This window comes from Geospiza fortis, unplaced genomic scaffold (genome assembly GCF_000277835.1).
Source record: "Geospiza fortis unplaced genomic scaffold, GeoFor_1.0 scaffold56, whole genome shotgun sequence".
NCBI lineage: Eukaryota > Metazoa > Chordata > Aves > Passeriformes > Thraupidae > Geospiza > Geospiza fortis.
In genome coordinates, this window is record NW_005054413.1 from 1,451,029 (window position 1) to 1,473,387 (window position 22,359).

General features: G+C 35.2%; 1 protein-coding gene across 1 annotated transcript in view; it reads left to right on the plus strand.

Moving 5' to 3' along the window:
- Positions 1-22,359, plus strand: part of CSMD1 (CUB and Sushi multiple domains 1) — a 1,057,667-nt gene that overhangs the window by 717,563 nt on the left and 317,745 nt on the right. Inside the window, exons 8-10 of the mRNA XM_005426386.3 lie at positions 15,310-15,397; positions 20,020-20,144; positions 21,950-22,071. Coding sequence (XP_005426443.2) covers positions 15,310-15,397; positions 20,020-20,144; positions 21,950-22,071 — 335 coding nt within the window. The remainder of the gene's footprint in view (positions 1-15,309; positions 15,398-20,019; positions 20,145-21,949; positions 22,072-22,359) is intronic.

The following is a 22,359-nucleotide window of genomic DNA, read 5'->3' on the forward strand; positions in this document are numbered from 1 at the left end:
GTAATATGACTATAACTTAAAAAAATATAAAGAAAACTAAATCCTATCTCTTTTATAAGACATTTTATACTAAATGGCTTTTTACTAAGTTGTCAGAAAAGGCTTCATTGTACTAAGGACTCACAGTTCTGGAGTCCCTTCTGGAATGGGACACTCAAAAGGGAGTGGAGATCTGTACTTTCCCTTTGCAGATGTAGGCAGACTAGCAGAAAGAGCAGCCTCTCTTCTGAAAAGATGTACTTTGAACACTGCAATTAAAAAAATAACTGAATTAAATGATCACAGAAGTAAATGGCCAGAATCCATGTCCATTTTGGATTTAGCTTTGTAATTGTCCTTCATGTATTTAGAAGATAAAATGATCACTGAATTAGCCACCTACCATGGGAAATTATTAAATACTCAGTTTGGAGTTCCTGAAAGCTATAATTCTTATGCAGCTTCTGGGGTATTGTAAGACAGATTTCTTATAGATTTAACTTAAGAGAACTTTATTGCAATAAAGCAAAGTTTAGTTGAAATATACTTGCTTTATTCCTAGGAAGGATGATGCATCCCTCACAATCATTGTAACTAGGCATTTGGTATTTATTCTAGCCAGTAAAACACAGTTCTTGGGATGTCAGCACTTCATTTGATCACACGATTTGCCATAGAAACTATATTTATTATATACATGTAATTATTTAATTTATGACCAAATAAAATGTTTCTTTTATTGAAAAAGACAACTACTGGAACTATTTAGCTGAAGTATTAGGCACAGAAATTAGATCATTAAAATTAACAGCTTTGTTCTATTAAATTTTGTGTCTTTGTCTCTCTCATCTCTTTTCTGCTTGAACTATGAGATAAACACTTATTTATAGGTTCAGTCTCTTACTGGTTCCTTTTATTGATTATAGAAGGATTATTATTTTGATTGGGCAGGTAGAGCAAATCACAGATCTTGTATTGACTTTTCTCCATTTAATCTATAAATAAAATCAGTAGAAAGATGTTAATGATCATGCTGTTTCAGACACAGACTAGAATTCAGTTCTACTCTTGCACTAAATATGTTTGCTTCACTTTACCTGAGTGTTACCATGATCACACCTACTAAACCTGCTACCTGCCAATTTAGAGAACTTCTCTAAATTTTTCCTATTGGTATCAGAACATTTTCTTCAGCAGGTGCCCCAAAAAAAACCCAACAAAAGAACTCCTTCTCCTTTATTCTTCCCATAATCTGACTCATTGTCAGTTTTCCCTTCTAATCTTGTTCATTCGAACTGTTAGAAATGTAATGTATTTGTAAACTTTGTAATGTTTTAATTTCAACAAGAAGGAGAGGGAAAGAACTAACTGTACTGATGTACCAGTGGTTTTATGACATGGGCATTGTACAGAAAACCAAAGAAATTAAATTAACACCTGTAAAGAAAATCATCACCAGCTGGTGTATTTCTTATTTTATCATAAATTGTCTCCTTGGTGATGTGCCAGAATTATTCTGAGCTTATCTGTTCTAACCATGAGAGAAAGAGAGACAGTGCAATTCTCAGTCCTGTTAAGAGGGCAGTTAGGAGATATCACTTCTTGGCATGTACAGAACTGTAGCTTTTAAACAGGGGGAAGCAGGCAGAAGAGGAAGACCCCCCACAATTTTAATGGTTTGAGATTTAAATGGTTTGAGCAGCTCAACAGGAAACTTTGGGAATGGTTCTGTTCACGACGATTTCACATTCTACCTAGGTTTCACTTAAGAGGTGTCCTACATGTTTTGCTTGTAGTCACATTAAAAATCAGAGGAAGGCCAAGGAACAGGTTTTTTGTGTCAGTTTATCCCTTTTTTCTATAAAAACAGCACCCCCATAGACTATCCCATAGTTAGCAGTGATTTTCTAATCTTAATTTCTTTCTCAGTGTCAAAGCCTATTTGGTATAACCTGCAAACCCTGGGCAGTGGACTGATCTCTCTTTTTCTCTCTTTCATTTTAATGGAAAATCCTTAAGGTTATGTTGACAAATGAGATTATCAATGCATTATGCCCATGGCTAAGTGTCTTGGTACCTCTTCTTATTTGCAACACAGTGCTGAACATTTTACTCTGAAAGCCAACTAAAAATATAGTATCACTTACCAGACAAAAAAAACCAAACAGGTAAGTAATTGATTAACAAATACATATCAAACAGCTAATTAAGGAAACGAGACTTTTATTTAAAGACACTTGTTTTAACCCTTATTTATATATTAAAAAAAAAAAATAATTGTAGTCACCTTCAGCTTTATTGAAGAAATGGCAGTGCTTGGTAAAAATGCTAGATTGCTTTTTTTAAAGGAAAAGAAAAAGACAGCCTTGTGAATCAATAAAATACGTTATATAGTGGTAGTATATTTACAAGTAAATAACATTGTAGGGTGAGTTTATAACCTGTTGCTGGTGAAAAATGGAGTTTTCCAAACTTATAAGCCACTGAGACAATACAACATGTTGGGTTTATTTCTTTTGGAAAGATTGCTTCTGGATATCCCATAAAATTCCTCTTTACTACTGAGTCTTCATCAACTGTCATTTCAAAGTAAATTACTGACTTTCCTACAATTCTGAACGAAGTGGTGTTGCAAAAACCAACAACTCTTCATGCTGAGCTGTGTGTTTAAGCCTTACACAGTTTATTTTGTGATCTTCTAAGGGAAAACATATAATGGTAATTTTGTTTTCATGTCAAGGTTCTGTTTTCACTTCCTGTCATGTAGTGTGAAAAATAAATTATAATATTTTTAAACAGTTTTTTTAATCATTTGCCTGTCAGATAAAATCTTTTCCCCTGGATCATTAGTGAAATTTTATCTGTTGACTTCACTGACACAACAGTTTTCATTTTCCTTGTGCTTGATTATTACATAATATAAATAGAGTAAAATATTTTTGTGACTGGATAGAAATACTTTGCAATCAAAATTTAGTCTTTACAATTGTTGCAAAAGTATCATTACCTGCAGCAAGTCATGAAATGACACTGGGTTCAAAGTATAGTGTAAAAACTAATGATTAAGGAGCTCATAATACTGTTACATGAATGTCTTTATTGTTATAAGGATTAAGAGGTTTGATGAGTCCTAAATAGTTTTACTGCAAGTAAGCCACGAAGATGGTACAATACAGTTGTTACGTAATGATGTGGGACAGTTTCTTCTCTGTCTTCCCCTCATGACCTTGAGCAATATAAAGATATGATGTAGATCATTATTTAAGTATCAGGACTGATGAAGGAATGGTATTTTTAAATTGGTGGCTCCCATAAATCATAAATTAAAATGAAAGTATAGAAATGGGTTCTTAAATTTTCAGGCATGGGTAAGTGCAGCTCAGGCAAGTCTTAAGGAGTGATTTTGTAGTCCTAAGGTATACTTACTATGGTGACAAGTTCTTAACTAAGGGTGAGCATAATGCAAACATATATTTCATTTGGTGGAACTGTATTGAATCATTAGTGAATGAATTGTCACTTGCTGGAAAATTTCAGCTTTCTAGAGTCATCAGGAGTTCCCTTGCACTTTATTTGGCAATAGTAGTGTTGTGTGTGGCCCTCCAGTTGAAGGAAATCGGACCCAGGGTTTCAGCCTGGTCAGCCCGGTTTTTGCAAGTTAAGTTTCTGTTCCTGGAGTCTGAGGAGTTCAACAGCTGTGAAAATTTGACATTTGCAATTATCAAAAAAGTCTCTAATTTTCATGATGCAGCTTTGTCTTTAATTAGCCAAACGGTATCTCAGGAGGTCTGCATAACTACGTGTGCATTATGAGAGTGCAACCAGAACACACACGCACACGAACTGTGTGTGATGAATGCATCTAATTCTGAGCTGTAGCTTTTGTGTGACTTGTAGGAATTTCACCATAGAAATGGAGGATATAGAATATATTTCAGTTCCCACTATATTTTTCATATAGAAAATCTGTTTAAATTAGAACTTATGGCTAATACTAAGGTTGATCCTTTCACCTTAAACTTTTAAGTAGTATTTTAATCAAGCTAAAAGCTATATGTATAATTGCACTAAAAACGTAAATATTTTACAGTTTTCCCCCATAATTTCTAAACATGTATTTTCTTAGCTATATGAAAATACACAGGGGTGGTTTCTGTGAAAAACTTCTCCTGTGTCCAATAGAGCCAATGCCAGTGGGCTCCAGGACAGACTCGCTGCTGTCTCAAGCTGAGCCAATCAGAAATGGTCGTAACACGTCTGGGATAAAATATTTAAGAAGGAAAAAAAAGAAAGTTATTAGGCAGATATAACTATGCTCAGAGAAGAGTGAGATTATGTGAGATGAACAAAGATGCAGACACCAAAGTCAGTGAATAAGGAGGGGGAGGTGGTGCTCCAGGCACTGGAGCTGAGCTTCCCCTGAAGCCCATGGTGAAGACCATGGTGAAGTAGCCCTTGGAGGTCAACAGAGGTAAATGTAAAATGAAATGTAATGAGTGAGCAGGCTCTTCAAGACTTCAAGAAAAGGTGGACTAGTAAGCTCCCAGACTGACTGAAAGCTGTACATCTGCTGAGCCTTAAGTTGTTTCATTAAGCTTGAATGAAACTTAAATTCACCTGTTGGAAAGACATTGGTCAAAAAATACCAAATCAGAACAAAACAAAATGAGCAAAAGACTTTACTTTTAGTTTGTTTTTTTTTAAGCTGCTGATTAATTCACTAAGAATGGACAAAAAATTGGATTTATATAAGGGAAATTTATTTTCAGACCTTGGATTGCCAAATGTCATTGTTTAGGAATGGCACTCCCCAATTTATTGATCCCTCTGCCATCAAAGGTCCAAACCAGACAAGGCTTTCCTGCCCCTCCTCCAGCAAGAGACACAAAAGGTGGAGATTACAGATCGAGATAAAAACAATTTACTGGAAACCACAATGGGATAAGAAAGTGAACAATGGTACTAATAATGAGAGTATAGAAACAAGAGTGATTTACATACAAAAATTACTCACTGACCAACCCAACATGGCCCTGAGACAGTGAACAAGGGGCATACAGACCCTCTGCACGCACACTTTTTTCTTTCTAACCATAATCCATGCTCATGTTCTTCTGGGAAGTGAGAATGCCCCTGGGTGTGATCTGAGGTGCTATAGAGTGCTAGAGTGCTGCAAAGTAGCAACCTAGACATACCCCCACAGCTCCTGGCACTGTCACCTCACAGCTACTGTGAAAAAACTAACTCTGTCCTAGCCAAAAACCAGGATACTAAAGAGTAACAAGGAGAAGTTGGACACACCAGCTATTTTGGTCATAGCAAGTGAAGGGATATTGATAGAAATCCCCATCTGCTGGAAAAAGGAGTGTCAGAAATATATCAGTAAATTACAGAGAACCTGCATTTTAACCAAGTTGATAGCTGCAGTGTAGTAGGATGATTATTTATTTTCCAGTGTTTGAAGGTGCTAGAGCTTAGTCAAAAAAAGCTAAAAGAATTAACTTTAGCATGTGACAGTTATAGGGTTTTTAATTGCTTCTGTTTCAGAAATTAGTAGTTTTTAATCTGATGTTTGAAGCAAGCAGGGTTGTTAAAGTACTTGTTTAGTGAGAAGCACTAGACAATTTAAGTTTTAAATGAAATCTAGCAGCTGGCCGTGGCTTACTGAACTACTAGAACAATACTGTGTAAGACTTGTTGATCATTTTGAAGAAACACAACGCCATCTGTAAGAATGTTCTCTAGGCAAGTTTTAGATAATGGCTTCTCTTTGTGTGTGGCTGCCCTGAATGGCCTTTTGAGCCCAAGCCATCTGGTGTCAACATGACCAAATTTTCCTATGCAATCATATTCCAATACTTTAGTCAATTCATTGGTAAATTAGGGAAAAAAGAGCTTGAACTAGCTTCCTGTAAGAGTTACATGGTTGAACTTCAAAACTTTCCTTTCCTGTCCTTGTTTGTCTCTTTTCTTCTTTTCCATTTCTCCAGGTTCGGTAATTCATCGCTTCTAAATTACAATTGTCATGTAATTTATATCTATTGTTTGTAACAGATCAGTGTTTTGCTATTTCTGCTGAAGGACTTGCTAAAAGAGTATGATGGAGTCATTATACTAAAAGTAATTTTCTAACTTTCTAAAAGCCGGCATTAAATTGTATGGAAATATACAGTACTCTTTGTACTGTTGAAATACATACTCTTTTTTGTCTTGGTATTTTAATTTCAGCTGTATTTTCTACTAAAATCTGTAATTTTCTATCCCATCTGTGATCTTATTTATAAGGCAAATCTGAATACTTTTGTATACCCATATAAACAATGCCTTTGTATCTCATTATTAGGGTTCCAACTTAGTACTTTTTATTTATGCCATTCTACAAAATACATATCAGGGTAAAAAAAAAAGTAGTAAAACCCATTCTGCCTCCTCTAATTAATAAATTAATTCTAAATTTTTAGTGCAGTCTAATTTATGTAGACCAAAATTATTAAAATAACCAAGTGTGACTTTATGTGTATTTTTATGTAAATCAAATTGGTTTTCTCTTTTCTGACTGTGTCAAAGTTTTAAAAATAAAATCTACTGCAGATGATTTGGTGTATTTAAAGACACTGTTTATAAATAACTTTAACCATGACGCCACCTTGCTATTCTTTGCTGTAAGACACTATAGGGAAACAGAGAAGAGCTTATGTACTGCTGAGTGCAGCACCTCAGAAATCTCCTAATAAATGTCTTTGCAAAGAAAAAGAAAGGTGTCCTGCAGTATATGTATTCTGATCATTAAAATTATTCACAAATCAATTATTTTATTTAGATCTAGGTTAAATCAAAAACTTTGGAAGCTTGAAATTATCCTCAGGGTGGGGGTAAATTACATTTTAGAGAAAATGCAGTGAAATTTATGGCGGAAAATTTCATTCAACTAATTCTCCCTGTGAATATATTTGTGTATTGAAGCTGTACTCTATAATCTTTCTTTTCTTCCATTACTTGCAACTTTTTGAATTCAAAACAACTGCAGTTTATTCAGTTCTTTTATACAATGATAAAATATACCTTTTCTCCAAATATTGTCAAGACATCAAATATATGCATCCTTTTTTTATTTTCAGTGATGACAGTATTCTGTGCTACATAAAACAATTAATTTCTAGTACACTTGATAAAGAATAATTTAAATGTTTTGTTTTCATTTTTAAACCATATTATTTAAAGACCAAAAGTTTGTTAGATATTTCTGTTAGATATCTAGAACTGTAAGATACTTTAAAAATGGAAACCTTTAAAAAATAAAATGTAAATAAATGTAAATATAAGGAGCTTAATGAATAACCAAATTGACTCTATTACATTAATCAGTGCATGTAATACCTTGTTTAATTGAATCAGTGTCATTCCATTTCTGTTTAACTTCTTGACTGGAAAGAGGTTAATATTTACATATGTAAGCTTTTATTTTCATTATAATAGAGAGACAAAGCTGCAATCTTGTTCAATTTACAAGCTTCATAGAATCCTAGAATGATTTGGTTTGGAAGGGATTTTAAAGATCATCCATTTCCAACCCTGTCCCACAAGATCAGGTTTCTCAAAATGCCATCCAGCCTGGCCATGAACAGCAGCACCCATAGCATATGTGGCACCCATGGCTTCTCTGGGCAACTTTTTCCAGCGCCTCAACACCCTCTAAGTAGATTTTCTTCCTGACATCTAATCTAAATCTCTTGTCTTTTAATAGAAAAATGTTTCCCCTTGTCTTATCTCTATCTGGCTGGGTAAAGTGTTGTTCTCCCTCTTTTTTATAAGCCTTCTTTAGGTACTGGAATGCCACAATGAGGTCTCCAAGGAACCTGCCTTCCCCAGGCCTTTGCTTTCTCAGACTGTCATTGTAGGAGGAATGTTCCAGTCTGCTGATTATCTTTGTGACCCTCTTCTGTGCCACAGCTTGTCACTCAGCTCTAGAAAAGCTGCCATTTTTTACAGTATCTTTCTACAGGGAATTTTAGGTCTTTTGTCTAGCCTCCAGGGAGTATTTGTCAAGGCTTCTTGAAGGTCATTCTTGCAATTTTTGCTTACATTTGAAAAGTATTCAGAATAAATTATGGAGGGAATGAGGCCTCCTGGGTTATCCATTTTTATTCTAAGTCTGATGTTACCACTGGGAGAATGAGTAAATGTCTAAAGAGACTGCCATAACTTGTTAAATTTGAAATTGAAGGTGTTAGAACCTGAAGCCTGAACACCCAATTTTTTTTTTTAATAGCATAATGGCCACTGAGGAAAGATACGCAGTGTAACACATTTGTACATAATAATACTTGTTGTGGCGCGTGTCCGACCACCGGTGATGTCTCTGACCTGGCTAGCAGCAGAGCAGCCGGAGATGGGCCGGCAACAGCACCCCGAGGGATCTGTGGGGCACACAGGGAAACCCTCTGGGAACTCCAGGATGGTGTGCTCGTGTGGCACAGCAACAAGGAAAGGATGGATGACACGGCATTGCTGTGCTCACAGGGAGATGTTCCCCGGCTGCTCACTCCCCGAGACCAATGCAGTCTCGAGATGGGCTGTCCCCGGATCGGTGCCGAGACTCTCCCGGGTGGCGGTGCGTACAAGGGGCTCACAGCTCCCTGCAGCTGTTGGCTGTGGTGTGGGTGGCACAGCAGCAGCACAGTGTGAAGAATCAAGGTAAAGGAATAGGGAGCAATCACTTGTTTGAGTTCCAAGGAAGTTTATTTCCCCAGGGGAGTCAGGGACAAGTGACGTCAACTGAGGGCAAAAGAACTGCTTTTAAGGAAGGGAGGGAATAAGGGAGGACGCAATCTTTCACCAGTAGGGGGGCATTAGGGTGCAGGATAAGGATTATCCAGTAGAAGCCAACAAGGGGAAGGAGCAAACCTTACAATCCAATCTTACTTCGAGGAAGGGGTGAAGGACAGGGAACATTCCAGAGCAAAACGGGTGTGCTATCTTTGATAGACAAGGGTAAGACAAGGGAACAAGGGAGGTACAAGGAGACTGACAGGAGGATTGACATGCACTTGGCAGGAAAATCTTGGGGTAAAAAACTTAGCACTGAAGCATCAGGGAAACCAAATGGATTGCATGGAACAAACCATTACAAACTTATAACAAGGAATATTTAAAACCTATTACAAAAGAACAAACTGTAAAATAACAGGCTACCACAGATGGGTACAGCTGAAGTGCCAAAACTGAAGATATTGATTAAATAAATAAAAGGGCACAAGCAAGGGTGCAAAACAAAACATAAAGATGCTACTTCAGAAGACCCTGAAGTAGGGCTGACAGACATACACATAGTCTCTCATAGAATGTTCTAGAAACCTTCTGGGCAATCACAGGCTATTGATCTGCATGGCCACTCCCAATTAGTCCCAATGTCTTTTGCTCCTCACCATAAACTGCCTGGATGTCATCAGTTGTGGCTTCTTATTTCTTGAAGCTTGATGTTAGTTGTCCACAGTGTGGCTGTGTGGCCAGTGTCTGGCCAGTCTGCTCCAGGACAAGCTCCCACATATACTTTGTTTTGAAGTCATGGCCTTTGAAGTATCACATAATTTACACAGGCCTGAGTAGTTCATTAGTGCCTTTTCAGATTCCAAGTGCATCTAAAGCAGAAGATGGAGTATGTCTGGAGTAGGACTGATATTATAACAAGGGAGATTTCAAATACCTTGTATTGCTGCGTGAAACATCTGTTTAACCAGCCCTTCCTCCTGCCTAATGCTGCTCCTTGATTAAGCACTTCCCATATGCTGAACTAAATTAGGATGTTAATGTATGTGGTAATTGTTTATTATTATGATTACAATATTTTAAAATCTGATTTATGTTTATAGTTATTGCCAGTCTTTCTTATTACTATTGCATTAGAATCAGAGCATGTGAAACATTTTAAAGGAATTCTGAATTTCCTGTGTCATATATCAAGTAAAACAATGAAGATGACCTCCAAAGCTGTGGAAACTGTAGTTTTTATGATCCCAATTGAGAAAATAGAAGAAATCTTGTTGATTCATTCTCAATCAGTGAAGAAAGAAAAGATTTTATATTTATCAAGTAGAAATTTGAATCTCTAGTCTTAACCCTAGAGGTTGTATACAGAAGTAAATCTGTCTATCACGTTAATGAACTCACAGCTACTCTTCAATTATTTCTGCAAAAAGACTTGAGAATGTGTTATTTTTGCAGTATATAATAGCCTGACTTGTTGAGAAGTTCCAGAGTTAAGTCATATCCACTGAGAGTGCTCTGTCTCTGTACTACAGACCTGTGTGGTGGTTGAAGCATCTTTGATGTTCTCAAACCTGCTGTTAGGAAAAGAAGCAAAAAACCCCAAACCTGACTAGAATATTTCCTCACTTTTCTCCCTGCCCTGGGACTTCAAATACTTTTTTAACTTTAGTCTCATGGAATACGCACCGTTTCCTCTAGCTGATTGTTCCTTGAAGAACTGGGATGCAGTATGAAGGACTGTCTATGTAAAGTAATGTCTTACTTTGATATTAGCCAGGATTATATCCTCTTTAACTTTTTTTTAAAACAGAGAGGGTATACTGAGAATGTACTAAGAATATATTGGGAGAGACTGGTCCTAAATTTATTTGTCCTAATTACGAGGTTATACATGTTTAGTTTATATTTGCATTTCAGAGGAACATTGTTATTTACTTTACATTTACTTTTACATTTACTTTACATTTATTTATAAGTTTTGCAAACTTTAAATAGAATATTACTTTCCATTTTCATTGACACCATTGTTATGAAATTTTTAAATTCTAAAATGTAAATTGAAATGATAGTAAAAATACATTCAGTCTGTAAATTAACTTTGAATATAAGAGAAATAATTCAAGTTTGATGTGAAAAAGATGGAAAAAAAAACAGAAGAAAGATGCAAAAAGCATGAAACGCCTTTTAACACCCTAGGTAAATGAAACTTTATGCAGTGCAGAAAGAGTACAAACTAGACATGGGTCTTTCAAGAGCACACAGAAGTTTTTTTCTTCAAAATAAACCAGTGAAATATTGGGCATGTGACTGGATGCATAGAAATGATGTATCTGGAAAATGCTTGCAGACGCTGCAAGATTTAAATGTATTTTGAAAGTGGGATACTCAAATCAATTATACTTGCTCCTCACATATATCTCAGTAGCAGTGGACAATACTTTATAGTAGTGGATAAAGTGGAAACCTGGCAAGATTGTAACAGAGGAAGATAAAGGTCTCTGACAGGAATTTGTTTGAGCACCTTTTCATCTCTTTTCAGTCTGAATGATAAATGTTAGAGCTAAAATACATCTTAATACCTAATTTTTAGTTAAATTCCAAAATACTTGCAGGTGCAGGTATTAAGCATACTAATATGTAAAAGTATATAATTAAGTGAGCTGAAGTCCCTGGTGGCTCTGAACCAGTAGAGGCAATAAATTGGTTTACTAATTTGAGAGATTTATTCTTTTTTTTTTTTCCCATCTGGAAAGATAAAGTCAGGCAGGTTTGTTTTACAGGGAATTGTATTTATTTTGTCATGACAGCATGTCATGCAAACACCATCTGTTAAAAGTACACTTGACAGTTCACTGGGGAAAATAGAAGCTAAAATCTGTGCCATGTTTAACAAGGCCTGTAGACATCCAGGAAGATGTGCTGAGTTCCAGACATAGGATGCCTGTCCTAATCAGAGATAGTATTTCTCTGGATAAGCAAGAGGCTGAACCACCATGCCCTGATATTGGTGTGAGAGTGTGTTGACACCTTGTGAGAGTAAAGTAGTGGCTGAGAAGAAATTTTTGCAAAGGTTATCATCCATTGGGAAGATCATTTCATTCTGTGCTATGACTAAGGTTTCATTCAGCATTTACTGATGTCCCAAAGTACTTAAGCATTTTGTATATACATAGATCTGTACATTGGCTTCACTCCTATGTGATGTGTGATGTCCTGAAAACACAGCAGCAAAGGTAGCATTCTCCACCTTGTATTACAGCTGTTACCACATGGTTCATGTTTAGTAAAGTGAGTAAGTCGAATAACCATATCAGTTGTTTTGCTTATGTTTGTGTTTTGGTGATTCATAGTCCAAACTGAATCTCATGTCCACTAACATAGCTACAGTTCTCTGGTAAAAGTAGTAAATATTTGACTTTTTTTTTTTTTTTAAACAGAGGACAAAATATTAGTGGGGAGAGAATTTATTTTAAGAAACATCAGTGTAGAAGTGGGCTGCTTTTGTAGCGAGACCAGGTTTTTCACTATAACTGCATTTCAGTGCTGACACTTTTCAAGCAACTACAAGATTAAACTTTCAGAATAAAATATATGAATACTCACTAGTATATGCTTTCTCTGAAAGTTTCTCTGAAAGCCTTTATTCAAACACAAAAAACTTTATAAATCTAAGTAATATTAGTGAAATTAGCAGGATTGAGCTCTGGTGTAGAGACGGTGAATTCCATGTGCCATACATGGACAAAAGTCCAGAGGAACTGAATTTTTACTCATGTTTGGCTTTTGTATTTAGAAGAAAATATTTTTTTAATTAAGACCTTATATTTTCAGTTGTGTCTTCAAAGAAATTTTTGATATTATCATAATCTTTCTTGATGTAGTGTACAGAACAAGTATGCAGGGCAATGAGTAGTGTTAAAAAGATGTGGATAAAGAGGTGATTCCTGTATTCTTAAAACATTCTAGATTAAAAAAAAAAAGCATGTGTTGAAATATACTGTAATCATTGCAACTTCTCTGCTTCTCTACAGAAGACCTGACCTGTGCTCAGGTCAAGAGCTATGGTCCATAATAGCGCATTGTCTCAGTTGTCTTTTTATAGTGCTGTAATACAGTTTTTTAGCTCATTAAATTGTCTCTTGTAAATCTTTGAATTTCTATATAAATGAATTGTCCCTGAAGCTGCCAAATCAGACATGAAGATTTATAGCTCTTAAAATCTGATTGTATGTATCCTATTTGTCACCACTCCTTTTGTTGCTATATTAAATTTGAAAGCATATCACTGTGTGGGAAAATCAGCTGCTTTTTACATCTAAGCTCTCATCACCTTTCAGCTGTAATGCTGTCATCTGTAATCCACTCAGATTTATGTAATTTATTTTGTGGAGCTAAAATATTCCAATTAACTTTGTTTTGTTTTGTTTTAAATTCAGGAAGAATGCTCTGTCCTTTTCTTAGAAATTTCCCAAAAATCTTCTAAAATGGAAAATATGATCCACAAATTTCTACTAGTTCTGTTTTTTGTGGAGGAAACAGAAAGACTGGAGGCATACAGCTGTAGTGGGTTAGCCCCAGCTGGGCCCCAGGCGCCCACCAAAGCCTCTCCATTACCCCTCTCCACAACTGGATGGGGGAGAGAAAATACAACCAAGAGTTCATTAATTGAGATAAGAACTGGGAAAGATCACTCAACAAATACTATCATGGGCAAAACAGACTGGAATTAGGGATATTGCATTTATACTAACAAAATCAGAGGAGAATAATATGAAATAAAGAAAGACCTTATAAAGACGTTCTCCCACCCTTCCCCCCTTCCCAGCTCTACCTTCTCCCCCAGATGCACAGGGTGATGGGAGTGAGATTATGTTCAGTTAGTTCATCACATGTTGTTGCTGCTACTCAGGGAGGAAGCTGCTCCAGCATGTTGTTCTTCTCATGGGAGATAATTCTCCATTAACTTCTCCAATGTGAATATATCCCATAGGCAGCAGTCCTCCCCAAGCTGCTGCAGTATGGGGTGCAGTCCTGCAAAGACAGGCTGCTCCAGTGTAGGTCCTTTACAGGGACACAAGTCCCACCAGCAAACCTGCTCCAGCATGGGCTCCTTTCTCCACAGGTTTGCAGGACCCTGTATCTGCGCCTCTGTGGTTCTCCGTGGGCAGCAGGAGCACAGCTGCCTCACCATGGGCTGCAGGGGAATCCTGGCTCCAGTGCCTGGAGCACCTCTTCCCCATCCTTCCGCACTGATCCTGGTGTCTGCAGAGCTGTTCCTTTCACACATTCTAACCCTGCTTTTCTCTGGCTGCAATTACAACTGCACAATCACTTCTTTTTTTCAGTCAGTTAGTCAGTTATCCCATAGATATTATCACCATTTCTAATTGGCTCAGCCTTGAGTCACCACCAGTGGGTCCATTTTGGAGCTGCCAGAGATTGGCTTTGCTGTACATGGAGGAATCTTCTGGCAGCTTCTCATAGAAGCTACCCCTGTAGTTTTCCTCCTCCCTCCCCTTGTCCCTGCTACCAAAATCTGATAATGCAAACCCATGACAGACTTTATGTCAGTTCTTCCTTTTTTCAGCTGGAAACACCATATGTCTATGTGTACAGGATAAAAAGCACATGTGTCTTCAGGTTTTCTGAATATTTGGTCTTCTGCTTTATATCATTTATCTATGATAAATAACTTTTAACTTCACATTTTCCTTAATTACCATTTCCGGAGTGTAGTAGGAAAAAGGGGGACACAATGTTCAAATTGTTTTGAATTTTGAGAGTACCATAAGTCTGGACATCTATATACATAGTATCATTTAATTATCTGAGAGTCTGGATGAAGAAATGAAATGGAGGGAAAAAAGAATGGAATAGTATAAGATACCTTGTCTTTCTCTTCTTACCTGAAAACAAAAAATAGAGATTTGAGCCTCATTTGCATGAACACATATTAAGCTGGCTAAAAAATGCATCGTTCAATGGGATGTCTTGTATGGTTTTTGAGATTATCTTCAGCTGAGGTAGGGATTGCTCAAAAGTTGGACTCAATGATCTTGGAGGTCTTTTCCAATCTAAATGATTTTGGGATTCATAAAAATATTCCTGCTATACAGTTCTACAGTATCACAGTTGGGTTCTTGCCTTTTGTTTATTTTAAATCTTATTATGGACAGATTTTATTATGAAGATTTTATTTTCTCTTATATTTCTTAACCTTACAGTGATGTGTTGTGAAGATTTCAGAGGGTGATTTCATGAAATGATTCTTTTTCCTGTTTGAGGAAAACTTTGAATTCTAGTGTGTTCATAAAAAGAATGACTGACTGTTGGAAATCAATCATTTCCCACAGAAGAAAAACTTTTTTTTATCATAACAAATTAAAATAAATAATACATAAATAAATCAATTATGTGAGGATTCTTTTTGGTAACAATTTCCACTGGTTCAAGAAAAAATGTCAAAATATGGTTGCATTCAGGCAATGGAAGTTTATGTATGGGAAATGTAAAGAGTCATCTTTAGAGCTGCATGTCTAATATGTTTTTTTCTTTACTTTGCAGTGACCCAGGGTGGGGATGCAATTGCATCTGATACGTGTCCTGATCCTGGAATTCCTGAAAATGGGAAGAGGGTAGGCTCTGACTTCAGGTAGGTCCATTTCATGATTTTTACTATGAGGATAGTAAAACATTGAAGTTTGTGAAAGAGATTGTAGAATCTCCATGCAGGAAGGCATTCAGAACTCACCCAAGCAGATCTCTGAGCCCTCTCTTCCAATTGGACTTGCTTCAAATCGACTAGATGATGTGCTCTTCCAATCTTCTTTATTCTGTGAATCTGTAAATGTCATACATGAATCTATACATTTCATACAGCTTTTATGTGTTCATGATACATTGTTGGCCAAACACGCTCTCATCTAATTGTGGTCCAAATCAGTGGTATATGAGCAATTGTTAAGAAACAGTAGCAGGTTGAAGAGCACTGATAAGCTCAGAGAGGGTAAGGAAGAAAATTACTTCTTTTCACCTCTAGGAGGTAGTCTGTAAATTGAAAGAGAAAGCTAACTAAAGTAGTTTTGGTGAAACTGGTTCAAAGATCCAAAAGCGTGAATCCAAAGAGCTCAACCACAAATTTCCCAGCAATGCATAAAAATACCAAGAGGGAAAACCTAAAAGAACCTTAAAGCTCAAGGTACATTTTAAGATATCCAAGGGAATCAAATGCCAAAGACCTTTGCAAACCACAATTAACTATATTTTGAACACAGACTCAGGAATGAATGTGAGTTAAAGGTATCTTAAATGCCTGGAGCTCACTTATGAGCATTGTTTGTGCTTACTAAACTGACAGAGTAAAGCTATTCCCCTACCTCCTTTATCCCAGCCTCTTATAGTATTTTCATTTCACCAAGTGTAGCTTACTGTTCATGAGGATAAATGAATACATAAGGTGCTCAACAAGCAACACCATATAACATAAATAAAACATGTTGTGTACTTTGATCACATTAATTGTGTGCATGCTTTGGGCCTCCAGTTCTGAATATTATTTGAGAGAAATGATAACAGTTTGTTTTTCACCTAAACCTTACTTACTATCTGAAAAACTCATTATGCAAAGCAAATGTTTTTAATGTACTTAAAGGTTTGTTAATATCTATTTAAAACATATCTATCTTAAAGTTAACTGTCTAAATCTAGAAGGACATTTAAATAGAAATTTTGGCTGGAATTTGGTCTTTATTTCTCTGAAATGACAAATCAAGCTCTTCCACAGGAGAAGGGGAAATAATATTTCCTGCTGCTTGCATTTCTCCAATGTAATAAAAGTACTCTGGAGAGTAAAAAAAGGCAATGTTGTTTTTTTTTCTTTTCTAAGCAGCAAGTATAAACACCAGAAGGAGCTATTGTTCTTGTCAGGAGAATGACAACTGTGAATATTAATCTGAACTAAAACATGTGAAAATGCACATTATTCAAAATCTTTTTCAGTCTACTGAAAGACATGTTATAAGTGGGATTGATGGAAAGGCAGAGGGTTTATTTTCCAGACAGCCTGAGACCCAACTGATTCAGTGATGACAAGTTCTTTGAAAAGGGTTTCACTGTTTTCAGCATAATAATGGCATTCATTCTAATATAATAAAGCAAACAAAGAGGTATTGAAATCTTAACCTTTTCTTTCTCTCCTCCTGCTATGCTTCTACTGTGTTCATTTCAGGAAGTAGGGAGATAATTTTCAGTGATTTTAAAACAATTCAATGGATATTTAGATTAATTTTGGGGGAGAAATGGCAAGTCAGACTTGGCTAGAGTAATGAGAATGTAATCAATACAATTTTGAGGTCAATATCACATTTTATATTTATGTGAGATTGCAAACCAGTAGATTGTTTAAATGAAATCTGAAATGTATCTAAGTAATACTATTTCAGCTCTGCTTAAATATCATATGGTATGTATGGTAATGTGAAAATGCAGCCATTTCCCACAATTTCACCAACGCTTGTAAAATAAATGGCTTTTAAATTTCCAAAACAGATTTTGAAAATTAAATTAAAATTTTTATGTTAGTATTTTCTTTTTTTAAATATTTTCTTCCTGTCAAATTCTAGCCTTCTCTACAAACCCACAAATTATTTTTGGATGGAGTTAAAATTTAAAATAGAAAAAGAAAAATGAGGAAGCAGATTTCTTCCTTGTATTTGAAGTTTACAGAGAGAAGTAACAAAGCAAAACACAAGACTTCTGGTGCCCACAGATTTGCTCAGTGACTATGGAGGTAGAGATGAGGAAAAAAAAAAAAACAACAAAAAAACAACAAAACTCCCCAAACTCAATTAAAACCTTTCATCATTAACTAGTGGATATTAAATGAACTAGGAATTTTCTTTGAAATCACATATCAAACAAGCTATAAGACATCTTCAAAAGGATGTCCCCTTTTTAAATGGGAAACTGTCAAGCTTAATCAATGGAGAGACTCAGCAGTTTGGATGTGAGAACAGTTTTATTGTAGACTGTGATCCAGATGCATCCCCTCTCCTGAGATGCTTCTTTAGATCCATAAGGAGCTTTGGAGTACTTTGTGCCTTGCTCTTTAATGTGAACTTTTTTGCTATGTTTCTTCTTTGTTTTTATTATGTTGTTTTCAGCACATTTATTTTGTATACTTTAGTTTGCCTTCAGATATTTCAGAAGATTATACCCACTGTGTAAAACATATCAAGTTCACATTAATTACCCTTAGATCCTTAGATACAAGCTATTTCCAGAGCTTTAGGAAAAAAATCCTCCAACCTCCTGAAATACATTTGTAGAATAATATTGAAATAAATTGAATCATCATGAGTGTATAGCTTAGTGTGTGATGTTTTATGTATACATTGATAAAATTTTAAAAGTATTTCTACAATGATCAAAACCCAATCTAAACATACAATCCTTACCTTACTTCATTAGACATAAAATTATTTATATCCTCCTGTTCATCTCCCTCCATCCTCTTTTTTCTTTCTGAGGGGGATGTTCAGGTATTTTAAATTATAAATTGCTGTTGGAGACAGACAGTAATTATACATTTAATTTCACTCTATGTTTTTGTATGTGCACAGTTTTGTAATTCTCCTTATGTGCCTTGATAGTAGCAAACTTCAGGGAAATGTTGGTTTTCATGTTGCTTCACGCATCATTACCTTGTGGCATGGTCTTCATCCAATATGATTTTTAAATACTTTACTTCTCAATTTCTGTTTATCACTGCTACATAATAGCTTAGGTTTTTTTCCCAAGAAAAAGAAACAAAGAGATCCTCATTCTAGAAAATAGGAGAAAATGCCATTAAAAATATGTGTTTATGGCATTAAAATATGAGATTAATGAGTAATATTTTCTTTACCAATAAAATAAACTAAATTTTATTAATTTGACATTTTTTTTTCAAAAACTGCTTGGTCTCTTTTTCTGAGGGCTTTAAGAATGTTCTGAAGATTATGACAAGTATAAAATAAAGACAATTGTAGAAACTTACCTTACTCTTCAAGAATTTTATGCATTTTGCATAAATTATGGAAGTAAAAGGCCAACATTTTCCCTGCCTTTCTGAGTTTTCTCATTTAACAGCTCAAGAACAAAGTGACAGGAAAAGCAGTTTTGAAAGCTTTTCTAGATTTGAAGCATAATACTAAAAACTTAACAAAAAAAAAAAAACAGTCCTATTAAAATTTCCTGAAATAATGAAAAGAAGTATAGAAGCAAATAATAATGTCAATAAACAATATAGTTAGGGTTTGTGAGATTCTCTGAGAAACTAAGAAAATACTAGTCCATGAAGGGTGGGAATAAGCTTGTGATAGTGAATTATATGGTATTATATGCGGCTCTTCCCAGCACAGTTTCGAGCATTGAGCCTCCTGAGTGCCATATAGCAATCCCCTGGTGTTTAGGACTCAATAACTTACAGAGACTAAACTGAGAACTCTGCTTTGTTGAGTTCACTTTGTTTGTGACACGGGACTATCAAATACAAATTTTAAAAGTGCAAGAAAACAAACAACAGAACCAGTTAATTATGATGGGGAACAAAGAATGTCGCAAATAATAAATGGAGCCAGATACTTAAATACTGTTTAAGAAAACTGTCTGTGATATAGACCATAAGTGTATACAGTCTTTGAAAATCTTCATAACAATTGGGCAGCATAAGTAATTCCAAAGGGATACATTTCAGTGTTGCAAGTGTAATAGTCAAATTTCAGTCCTAAACAATTTATAGCTTAATGTAATGTTTTAGAGGAAATTTCAACAGGATTAGGAATATTTAATGAATTTCTGCCATTGATTGAAATTAATATTTCCTGGATATATGTGTTGAAAAATTTCCAAATTGCTTATTCTCTCATTTGAGTGAATATAGCAATGTTGAAATTATTCATTAAGTTCTGTTGCCTGAAAGAATGGTATATATTTTTGATTGATGTATAAAAAGTGATATATATTTCCTTAGATAAAATATATATCCATATATTCATTGAACTCATACTGTAAAAGAATTTATTGTTTTGTATTCCTTAAAAGGTGGGCAAATTGAATAATAGACCTTTTCCCTAGAGTATAAGGTTTTTTTTATGAATACAATATTGATAGAGCACCTGATTTTTTTTGTTTGGATCTGGAAATATAGTCACTTGGCAATATTTACATTTATTTGAGAATGTTGATATTAAAATGTATTTAATTCCTTCCTTCTGTCTCCCCTTTTTCTCCTAGGGTGGGTGCAAGTGTACAGTTTTCCTGTGAAGACAATTATGTACTGCAAGGTTCTAAGAGCATCACTTGTCAGAGAGTGACAGATACACTGGCTGCCTGGAGTGACCACAGGCCAATTTGCAGAGGTAACTGCTATTCTTTGGAACTTTTTTGTGAGGTTTTGAAGGGTAATTTATAGTTTCTGCTGCAATGAAATTCAAAACTAAGCAAACTAAAACAGGGAACAATATCTCATGTATATGTCTATATATGATTATGAATGTACAAAGATTTTTATGTAGCTTGAAGTATGCAATCAGATGTGTAGAAAGAATGTCAATTTAGGGAGCAAATTTCACTTAAATAGTTTTCATTTCACTTAGTCTTCCTTTTATCATGATAAACTTACTTTAAGTAGAACTAATTAGTTAGGTTTATGTTAATTTTTTCTAAATTAATTCCTAAATATGAGATTCTCAGTATCATGCTATGTTTTTATCAGTCACAGATATTTACCTAGTCCTGATTTTTCTGGGCTCAACTTCAATTGTGCTTCTTGCTCGGCTTTACTCCTTGCCCCTCCCCATCCTTTTAGCCTTATCTTAGAAGTTTGAATAGGAGAAAGGTAAAGGAGTAACAGCTTGAATCAAAAATCTTTCTGCAAGAGAGATATTTCTTAGCCTTTCTTCTTTGAGGACAGCTACAAGAGGGACTGACTGGTGTTTTTATTGCTACAAAGTTGTATCTCTGGATTAGTGTGCTGTAGCAGACTTTAGGCAGGAGGAATTGAAAATAAAGTAATAGATTGTGTGATAGTTATGGTCCTAGAGGTATAGTGTTTCTAGCAGTTAATAGAAAGAAAATGCCCTGTATTTCAGATCCCATTATTTTGTCCTTGTTATTCTTTCAATTAAAAGAATATAGATTGCTTAATACAGCAGCAATGTGCTAAGCTTTCTGTATTGTTAGTAGCTAGCATAATGTGGCATACTTAAATGTGATTAGTTTTTTGCGGCACTTAGGGACAGGGTTTAGTGATGGACTGGACAGTGGTAGGTTAAGCCTTGCATTTGGTGAGTTTGTAATTAGAAATTTTATGATCTAGACTCTCTGTTTAGCATGTTGACAAAGTACTGTGATACCATAAACATGACAATGACATTTTGAAATATTCTGAGTTCTGTAAATCTGTGTCACTGGAAATTATGTCTCAATACTTTTCAATGTTTCTAGTTACTTAAATATTTTCAGAAATTTGAATATTCTTGTAAAATCTATCCTTAATGCTCTTTAAAAGATAACTAAATATGTTAAGCAATATATTTTTAAATGCTGACTATCTGGGTTTGCTGAATGTGGCAGAGGGATTGTGATGGTTTCAGAACTCAGTCTTCTTTACCAAAGTCAGACTACATACTGCCTTGAACCATTTTATATTTTTTTTATTTGTCTTTATATTTCCTGTGGTGTAAAGAGCTAAGACACCACAGAAGGTCATGTTTAGGTTAAGGACATGTAGTTACACAAATATTGTGATACATGTGTTTCTTTCTCCAAGTCATGGGGAAATCATGAAGGAGAGCGCATACTGGCCCTTACATTCATGGATAGAAGTCTCCCTCCATCCATTTGGGAAGGGTAAATCTTTCTCCAAACAGAGTATTGATATGATAATTTTGAGTATTTAATCTACATAAAGTAAGAATAAAATATTGTAAATGTTGGGCTGATTAAATTGAAAAGTGCTCATTTCTTCCCCTGTAGATAAATTTTCACTTTTTTTTTTTTTTTGGTCTGGCTGAAATACCTTTAAGGGCAGATTGTTATGGAATACATCAGCATATTAATAATTTCACAGCAAGTTGTTGCTAATGCTGTGGCAATTTTGTAATATTTATTTTAAACAGAGCATCCAGTCTAAGGCAATCTGGTTTGTTGGTTATCATTTTAGCTAGAACATGTGGTTCTAATTTACGTGGACCGAGTGGCATTATCACATCACCAAATTATCCGGTTCAATATGAAGACAACGCACATTGTGTGTGGGTCATTACAACAACTGATCCAGAAAAGGTATGCTTTTTCTCTTGTCTCAAGTGAATTTTGGATTTGTCTTAAAAATATTTTATATATATTTGCAGAAATGCATGAACACATGCAAGTCTGTATGTTCATTTAAACACAAAAAGGAACAGAGTGGAGTTGTTACAAAAATACGCTGGGCACTAGAGAGGAGAAAAGTAGCATGTGTGAAAATGTCCACTCAGAGTAATAGGTCTACTTAAAATTTTGTAGTTTTAAATACATTTTTAATGAAGTACAGAAAAATGTAATCAAAATTCCACATTGCTAATTAAGTTA